At 43.8% G+C, this 9,995-nt stretch overlaps 1 protein-coding gene across 2 annotated transcripts; it reads right to left on the minus strand.

Moving 5' to 3' along the window:
• Positions 1-953: 953 nt before the first annotated feature.
• Positions 954-3,207, minus strand: PAQR9 (progestin and adipoQ receptor family member 9). Of its 2 annotated transcripts, none has more exons than XM_036350143.1 (2): positions 3,066-3,207; positions 954-2,697 (listed from the first exon to the last, which is right to left on the minus strand). In XM_036350143.1, the coding sequence occupies exon 2, from the start codon at positions 2,511-2,513 to the stop codon at positions 1,380-1,382; it is 1,134 nt and encodes a 377-aa protein (XP_036206036.1). In that variant the 5' UTR covers positions 2,514-2,697; positions 3,066-3,207; the 3' UTR covers positions 954-1,379. The 2 variants fall into 2 exon arrangements, with proteins under 2 accessions (XP_036206036.1, XP_036206037.1); XM_036350144.1 differs by lacking the exon at positions 3,066-3,207 and adding an exon at positions 2,783-2,890.
• Positions 3,208-9,995: the final 6,788 nt, after the last annotated feature.

Consider the following 9,995-nt stretch of genomic DNA (forward strand, 5'->3'; position numbering starts at 1 on the left):
CTGTATCCAAATGAGACTTCAGTATTTAACTAGGCAAGGGTAATCCTATTTAACTCAAAAATTTCAGTTACAATTTAAGCAATATGCTCCTGCCTGTCACACTATAACTGCTTCATTTATTCCTGAGTATTATATTTTAGCAACGATAGATGGCATCAGACTAGAACAGTGTCCTCTCAACTTCCCCATCGACTGCACTAGGAACTACAGCCACATTAGTGGGTTGGCCCCTTCTCCTAGTAGAAAAGCCAGATGCTGTGCATGTCCTGGTAAGCTACTTCTGGTGCTACCAAAAACTTGAAACCAACTTCCTCTTCCTTCCCTCCTGGGTGGAATGTTAAACCCTGATTTGCAGTACAGTAAGCAAAGTTTACTCCAACTGCTCTCCCCTATATTTGAGGACCAGTCATTTGGGCATTGCTTCAAAGGCACATTTATTCTAGTGGTAATTTAAATAAGTAGAGAAGGAAAGAATCAGATTAAAAGCAAAACAAACCAAAAATAGGATAGGTTTTGTGGAATACATTCCAGTAAATGGGCATCTGGGATCTACACAGACCACTGAGCTCCTCACCAGTAGTCTAACCAGAGTTCCTATGGTAGAATAATTCACATTTGAATTATGGCACACAGGCCTTCAGAAAACACTGTTTAAGAAAGTAGTTGAGAACTCTCAAGCAGCTTGCCCTGATGTCCAGTTCAAGTGTATGCAATGAAGAAGGGCTGCAAAATTCATAACTACATCACAAAATTCAGTGCATATAACAGGCTTATGAAAATTATTGTATATATTACTATTTAAATAACATCTGAGAAACATTTTGAAATAATTAACTTGTGTTGTTCACATTCCATGCATTTTCTAGTATGTTGAGCCCTGGGCTTATGTCTTTGTGCCCGTTTCCTACAAAGCTCCATTCTTTTGACAAATCCAAGCCCTCCTGAGACTGAAATGGAAGTATCCAGGGATTTTGTCTACTTACCCTCTTAAATGCATACCTGACCTCACACGGGCTACGTATTATTACCGCTGGCACAGAAGACGACTGGAAAATATAACTGTTTTGGGTTTTATTTGGGATTTTATTCGCTGCCTTCAAAAACTCCCTGGATGTCACAGACACCACCTGAATTTTGTCCATGGGCAAAAACCAGTGGCCCTCCCCCTCCTGCTTGACCCACTTCCCTCATCCAAAGCCCCAAGTGCACTGGATCCCCACCCCCCACCCCACCCCCGTCATATTGGACTTTTCCCCTGTGGCTCTGCAGCACCCTCCTTGAGCAAAGAAGGAAACAACAAAACTGGAAAACAAACCAACAACAGTAAAAACAGAAAGCACAAACAGGTGCAAACCAGCAGCCTCCTGCAAGGCAGAGGCTCACTTTTTACTGCTGAATTCGGAGCTGTTCAGGAACTTCTTGATGACCAGCCCCAAACAGACGACCAGCAGCAGCATGTAGCCCACGGTGCCCGAAAAGGTGGGAGCAGCAGGCGGCGCCTTGAGGAATTGGCGCAGGCCCTCCTCGACGTAGTACACCTGGTCGTAGATGCTGAGGAAAGTGAAGATGTGGAAGAGCTGGTGACTGTGGCCTATGATGTCAAAGAGGCCAGGTTGGATGCGCTCGGGGATCTTGCTCACATTGAAGAAGGCAGCCACCACCAGCCAGAAGTAGCGGCGGTAGAAGTGCACGAAGAGCGTGGGGTTCTCGCCTCGCAGATCAAAGAGCCAGCTCTCAAGCATGATGGGGCAGGCCATGCTGAGCGGCATGACGAAGACGAAGGTGCGCAATGCGAACGGGTAAGAGCACCAGTCTGTGCGGCTCTTGCAGCAGGCCACGGTGCAGGCCACTGCCAGCACGAAGGCCACAGGCAGCACAAGCGCACGGTAGGCGGCGATGAGGCGCGTGCAGTCCACATGCCAGCCCAAGCGCTGCTGCACATAAGGGGTCATCACTCTGGCGTCCAACAAGCTGAGGCCCGGCAGAAGGTAGTAGTAGTAGGCCACCGTGCTACCGAAGCCGTAGTAGCTGATGGAAGCATAGTCCAGGTAGAAGAAGGCGGCTCGCAGGCGCAGCGACAGGCAGCTGAACACGTGCGCTGTGCAGCTCATGGCAAAGGTCAGCAGCACGCCCGACGCGTAGCACCACAGCGGCAGCAGCCAGGGGTGGTGGAAGGGCACATCCCGGCCGCTCAGAAAGAACAGGCGGCAGAACTTGCTTAGGAACAGCAGAAGGGGGATGAAGTGCGTCCAGAAGTTGAGAGTCTCGTTGGTGGGCTTCAGCACCGAGGCTAGGCACTCCTGCACCGTGCAGGGCAGCCGCCGGTAGCCTGATAGTATGAAGCACTCCACGAAGTCGTCGGGCACCTCGTCCCAGCGCAGCAGCGGCTTGGCGGAGGCCGGAGAGTCCCTGGAGGCTGAGGGATGGGGGCGCGAGGCGGCCTCCAAAGCCGCCTCGGTCGTGGCCCGTGGGCCTTTTGTGCCCGCGCTCCGGGGCTGCAGGCGTCGCAGCATGGTGCCCCGGGCTTGGCTAGGACGCCAGCAGGCGACCTCTGGCGCGGGCTCTTGCAAACAGGCGACCTCTGGCGCCTGCGTCCGCGCACTCCGCAGTCCCGCCGGCTGCCGTCGGAGTCTTTGTGCTCGCCCCGGGGCGTCGCTGCAGGTTCAAGAGAAGACCTAAGCCTCTAAGCAGACGTTCCTAAAAATAAGCAAGTAAATAAAAATAATCAGTTTGTAAGCAGTCAGCGACTGGCAGGAGCGCAAGGGCTTGATGTCCCCTTTACCAGGCTCCCTGCTATCGGCTCCCGGCCGCCTACGCTGCCCAGCAGCGGCGCGGCGGACTGCGGCGGTGGCGGCGGCGGCGGCGGCGCTGCCCGGGTGACTGGGCATCGCGTGGTGCGGGCGCAGCCGCCGCCGTCCCCAGCGCGGGAGGCGGGGATGTGGGAGCTGAGACGCTGGAGGGAGGGAAGGAGGGACCGGCGCACCGAGGGAGGGCGGGGGCCTCCCAGGCTAGTGTTTCGCGGCTGCCTCCGGGGATAGAGTTGTCCCCTGTCTCAAGTTCCGTACCATCCCCCCTCCTTGGGCTGCAGCAGGCGAGCTGGCCCGTTAATGATTGATGCGGGGCAAAGGCTGCGCCAGCGACTCAGCTTCGGATGTCGAGGGCGAGGGTCGGCGCTGGGGTTCCAAACCCGACAGCCACGCCAGCGATCGAGAGGACACTGGGGAGCCGCGTTCGCTGGGGGCGGAGAGCTGCGGCCGCGGGGGCGGGGGCGGGGGCGGGGGCGGGGTGGAGTGGGGGAAGGGATAGCACCAGTCGCGCCGCAGCATGGCGGTTCGGGGAGATGCGCTAACAGTCCCGAGGTAGCAGGGACAGGGACGCTCTGGAAATCGGGGAGAGCTTGGAGACCGTGTCCGGACCAGGGCCATGTCACTGTCAAAAACCTGGGACTACCCCTCTTTTACCTTGTGTGTGCGCGCGGGAGCGCGCACGGCTCTCGCTGTCTGCACCTCACGGATTCTTAGTTTATCTCCTTTCGTATAGCGGACTTATTCGGGTGCGTCATTAACCTTCCTTCTCCCTAGTCCTTGTCTTATTCAAACCCGTAGCTGGTCTCTCATCTTTCTCACCAATCCTCGGGGCCCGCAGCTCACCCATCCTCGTGTTCTTGTGTCTTTAACTGGGAATCTTGTTTGGAGCCCAAAGTCCGAGAACTCAAGACCAGGCTAATCAGAAAGACTAATGATCTGCGGAATTTATTAACAAGGGCTTCACTGGCAGAGCTGTGCCAGAGTCTAAGGCTTATCATAGTGGAAGGCTAGTTGAGGGAGGACTTCAAGGACAGATGAATTCTAGCATGAACTGAAAAGAGACGGAGACAATTTGTAGAGACTGGGAGGCGGTAGCTTAGAAAAAGCTTATGCATAATTGACCAGAAGAACCTGGCGGGCTTGGGTGGCTGGAGGCCAAAATAAAGGAAAACTGAAGAAGCGAAAAATGGTTGTGATGCACTGCATGTGAAATGATGCCTTTGGCCTTGTAAAAGGGGGGCTAAAAAACCTGCCTGCTCTAAAATGTTCACCATTTCACTACAGTTTATCTTAGTGACGTCCTGGGGTATGACTGAGTCTACCTGTAATATAGTGTCATAGCAACAAGGGCTAACTATAAGGGATCAGACACTGTTCTGAGTACTTCACAGCTTTTAAATCTTTTATATATTATTTTTCCCCATTTTTTACAGATAAGGATATGGAGGCACCACAACCATATATAACATGTCCAATTGGTAGAAGTGGGATTTGAACCTAGGCAAGCTGTCTCTAGATCTCATGTACTTAAACCAGAACATTCAACAAGCTGCTTTGCTCAAAGAAAACTGGAAGGGCAATTGGATTTAGGAAAAGGCTTTCATTTTATAAATGAAAGGCTATCTTCACCATGACGGAAAATCTTATAAGTAGGTTAAGGAAGATTTACTTAGTATGGCTGCAGGAGGACTTAAGTTGTGGGAAAGAATCATTTATAATTAAGAAATCATTCAGTATTGTAAATATCTAAAATTACTAAAAGTAATAGAAGCAGTCTCGTTAGAAGTTTCAGCCTTCTCTCTGAAAAAATGATTTCCACTTAGCAAACTCTTACACAATTAGACCAAAGGTACATTGCATCTTATGCTTTTATGAGCTATCATAAATTCCTGATTGATGGATTTTAAATTAATGATATATTGCTGCAGTTACTTAGCTAGTATTTTTTTTTTTTTTAGTATTTTCTATTTTTCCACTTCTATAGCTTTGTTGTTTTAAAGCAAAACCTAATTTCATTTCACATCTGGACTAAAGACCAGGCTAATTAGTAAAAGGGATTAAGATTCAGGCATTTATAAATCAGGCCTAGGAACGATAAATCTGAATAGAGCAGACCAGAAAAAATTTTTTTCATATTCTCTTTGTTACTCCACCAACAACCTGAGTAGTTACCTGTAAAAAAATGTTGATCCTGTAATAGTTCTCATATTTGCCAATCTGTTAGTTGCATAATCAGCTCACTTACATAATTGGGTAAAATATAATAGAAAGTTCACTTCAAGTAAAATAATGGAATTAACAGTAAATTAATGTGTAAAACTCTAGTTAGACAAAATAACATTTATCTTTATAACTAAGAGTGCTGAGACTGCTATAATATGGTGTTCTTTAAAACACTCAGTATATTACAAAGTCAAAAAATCTGTTGTAACCTTCTTATAAGTTTTTCAGAAAGACACTAGATTTCTGCTTTTCTCTTTTCTCAACCATCTCCTACCTCACATGAGGCACAACTCAGCCAATGCCATGAAGTAGGGTTCATGAAAGCTGTCTGGTGTCAACCCAGACAGGTGTCCTTGCTATACCTTGACAAATCCAAGTAAAAATGAACTGAGGAAACAGAAAAACTGATCTAGCTTTATTATTTATTTATTTATTTATTTTTAATCCTCACCTGAGGATTTTTCATTGATTTTTGGAGAGAGTGGAAGGGATGGGGAGAGACAGAGAAACATCAATTAGTTGCCTCTCACATTCTCCTCAGGACCTAGTCTGCAACCAAGGAAGCAAACTCAGGACCTTTCAGTCTGTGAGCCAACGCTATATCCACTGAGCCAAACCGGCTAAGGTCTAACTTTATTTTTAAAAGCTCCAGCAATATGACTTCCTTAATTGCTACCAATCTATAGAATTAATTTTTCTTAAGTTTTTCGATATTTAAAAATGTGTTCTCCAAACCCTCAGGCTGGGTTTTGTAGTTTGTTGTAACTCCAGTAAACTAACTGCCTCTTGTCAGTGAGAACCATGCTCACCTCCCCTGGGCTTGGCTAAACAGATAGAAGCAGCAGGCTTGCTGCCATTCCCTAAAGGTGCGCTGGGAGATAAAGCATCTCTGAGCTAACTAGGGCTGACTACCAAGTTCTTGGCAGAGAAGAATAGCCAGGTGCCATTGAAAAGCTAGTGCCAGCATTTAAAGGCAGAAACCAGCTAGTTTCTCCCAGTTGAAGGCTTGTTAAACCAAGACCCTAAATGTGGTTTGGGCAGTTCTAAGGAGGTCCTGTACATTTGGGAGCTGAGGGGCCCTGCCTGCAAAATACAGTCATGTATAGGAACTAGAGCAAACAGGACAAATACTTTTGCCCATATAGTTTGCTTTGGTGATGTTCTTATAGACCAACGATAAGGTTATTTGTGTTTCTCTCTAAAGTAATAACATGAGGTATATATAAAAATTCCACAGCAAATTTGATGTTCTCTAATAGGAACAATGAGCTATATGTAAAACCTGCATTAAAAATATGCTATATAACATTTACAGTTAATACACCTGTCTCAGGAGGAAATAATTTTTTCTAGTCTCATTTATAGCCAAAACCAAACAAACAAACAAAACTTAGTGCTCTATTGCACCCACAACTCTATACAAAGAGAGCTCTATAAGGTTCAGTCCCTTTTCTCAAAAGATAGTCTAAACAAAGTGCATTCCTTTTCCCCAAATTGAAAACAGCCACCACCTGAATAATGTTATCATCCAAACTGTTTCAGATCCGATATGATTACTACCAGATTTTAGGGTCTGAGTTTCCTAACTGTAGAAAACCTCCTGGCAGTGGCATCAGGTGTAACTATGGCAACTTTTGAGGAAAAGTGCAATCCAAAAGCCAGGTAGAGGACTGGAAGCTAGAAAGAGAGTGGTGAGCAATATTGCTGCCTGTTTACTGAAGTGTTACAGGGTTCTCTTTTGAAGAATAGCTAAGGAAAACTTGTTCGGATGTTTTTGCCTTTTGAGATTCTATGCAGGGAATAACAACTCCATACTCCCCTCCCTTCCAACAGTTCTTTTGTTCTTTCCAAAGCGAGGTGCACACAAAGACTGATTAAGGTAAAGAATAAAATGTTACAAATTCTGTTCCAATAGATATCTTTTTAAATTCTATACCCTGTAAAGGTTTTATAACACACTCAATATGAAGTACATGGAGATAACTTAAAATAATATATTGGAGCATAGGAGGGGAGGGGCGTCAAAACCCTGGCAGATAAAAGGTGTGTGATCAAAAATTCGTTGACTTCTCCCTACAGTCCATCATCTTGTTTGTCCAATCTGCTTCCATCCCCTCTCATGGATCCAAGATGGGATTCCCCTTTCCTGCCCCTCAGGTTGCTGTAAAGGGTGTTTTGGGGTCATAATCTGTCAGCCAACAGTCCTTAAGCTCTGACCAGACCTGCCCCTGCCTTCAGCCTCTCCCACAGATTTTCTGAGCTTGGATGGCAGTCTCCATTCTGGAGTCATTTCTCTCAATTCTGCCCTTCCTGTTTCCTGAGTGGAGCTTATATTGTCTTACGACAAAGGCCTCATATTTACATGCTATATAAATCCTAATCCAGAGTTACCCTTTGGGGAGGAGATTGTCATTGGCTATTGCTTGATTTTGGTAGGAACTTTTAGGTAGTTTCCATTTATTTAACTTTTATTTATTTAACTCCCCAGTCAATTTTTTAATATTCAATACAATATTGTTAACTGTAGTCACCATGCTATAATTACATTCCTATGACTTATTTATTATTGGAAGTTTATACTTTTTGACCTCCTTCACCAATTCGGCTACCCCCTACTCCCTGCTTCTGGCAACCACCAGTCTGTCCTCTGTATCTATGAGCTTGGTTGTGTCTGTTTTAAACTCCACATATAATTGATATCATGTGGTATTTGTCTTTCTCTGTCTGACTTATTTCATTTAGCATAATTCCCTCAAGGTCCATCCATGTTGTCACAAATGGCAATATTTCATTCTTTTTTATGGTTGAGTAATATTCCATTGTATATATGTACCACATCTTTATCCATTCATTTATTGAGAAACACTTTGGTTGTTCCCATATGTTGGCTATTGTAAATAATGCTTTAGTGAGCATGGGTGTGCATATATCTTTTTGAATTAGTGTTTTCATTATTTTTCAGTTGAATACTACAAAGTGGCATTGCTGGATCATATGGTAATTCTATTTTTTAATTTCTTTTTTAAAATATATTTTTAATTATTTCAGAGAGAAAGGGAGAGGGAGAGAGAGATAGAAACATAAATGATGAGGAAATCATTGATCAGCTGCCTCCTGTGCGCCCTTTTCCCCCACCTTCCCCCCTGGGAATTGAGCCTACAACCTAGGCCCTGACTGGGAATCAAACTGTGATCTCCTGGTCCATAAGTCAACAGCTCAACAACTGAGCCATGCTGGCTGGGCTATTTTTATTTTCTTGAGAAACTTCCATATTGTTTTCCATGGTGGCTGTACCAATTTACATTCCCACCATCAGTGGAAAAGTGTTTCCTTTTCTGCACGTTCTTTTCTCTACATCCTTGCCAACACTTGTTTCTTGTCTCTTTGATGATAGCCATGCTGACAGTGTGAGGTGACAACTCATTGTGCCTTTGATTTGCATGTCCCTGATGATTACTGATGTTGAGCATCTTTTCATGTGTCTGTACATTTGTATTCCAATATAATAATTTTCCTTTTCTTTGAGCTACAGTATCTGTTGAAAATATTTATCAGCATAATTATCTAGGTGCCAATCACTAAGCTAATTGAAAGGTATATTATATACATTGACTTAAAAAAAACACCTTATGACAACACTGAGGGATAGAAACTTTCTTTAAAAATAATATTTTACTTTTCAATTAGTTATACAATATCATATTAGTTTCAGGTGTACAACCAGTGGTTAGACATTATATAACTTACTAAATGCACACCCCAATAAATCTAGTACCCACCTGGCCTCATACATAGTTATTACAATATTGTTGACTATAATTCCCTATGTTGTACTTTATATCCCTGTGACTATTCTGTAACTACCAATTTGTGCTTCTTACTCCCATCACCTTTTTTACCCCAACCCCAAAACATCCCATTTTCAATTTTAGGGGTAATGGGTCCACAGTGTTATTTTATTTTATTTTGACTGCATTTATTTATTTATTTATTTATTTATTTATTTATTTATTTATTTTCCATCACCATTTATCCCCTCTACACAGTGATAGAATATAAGCACTTTGAGATTACTTATTTAATATATCCATTTTGAAACAAGGAACATTCCAATGCTACTTCAAACAACATTAAACTTTCAGTGTTTTTCTTTTTAAGTAATGTGTTAGACACCTTCACCCCATCTCTGACTCCCCACCCAGGGAGGGCAGAGCTGGGGTGAGTGTTAATCATCATCTGGCAAGCAAACCACGTAAAACTAAGCATAACCAGTCAACCATGCTTGTTTATCTCAGAGAACTATCAGTCCTGGATTATTTATCTATCCCTTGGCTTGTGTCTTACTTTCTCTGATTTCTCTTTCCCCATAACAATGCTTATGCTCACTGACTTTTGATTGACAAATAGATTTGAATGCCGGAGGATGGAACTTAACTTTGTTTTCCATGTTAAACTGGGTGACTGGTCATGGCTATATCTTGGAGGCTCCCTGATTGTATTAACCTGGTTCAGTTGGCTCAGTGTGGGGAGTAGAGGGGAGTGGAAATGAAGCAGCTCTTCGGGCTACATTTCTATCTCATATGCCCAGCTCCAGACTGCATCAAAAATCCTCAAATAACATTTCTAACAGGTCCTTCAGCAATGTACATATCTTCTCTCTACTGTCATCAACTCCTTTATAATAACCACTTAGGGGAGACAGGCTAACTAACCTAGGTCTAGAGATGTCAACACCATATAGCACAACAACTTTGTTTTTTCAAATTGTCTTTTTAAAATAATATTGAGTACTCAGATGTGAGCTTGTCAAAGCAATAGATTTAGAAAACATTTTAAACAATCCAGAAATAAAGCAGAAAATAAGTCATAAAGAAAGGCATTAAAGGTGGAAAAGGGGTGAGGAAAGTCTATTTTACTTTTTTTTTAATTTAAAAAATATTAGTGATTTTATACTTATGCCAAGGT

The sequence above is a fragment of the Myotis myotis genome, unplaced genomic scaffold, assembly GCF_014108235.1.
Source record: "Myotis myotis isolate mMyoMyo1 unplaced genomic scaffold, mMyoMyo1.p scaffold_m19_p_2, whole genome shotgun sequence".
Lineage (NCBI taxonomy): Eukaryota > Metazoa > Chordata > Mammalia > Chiroptera > Vespertilionidae > Myotis > Myotis myotis.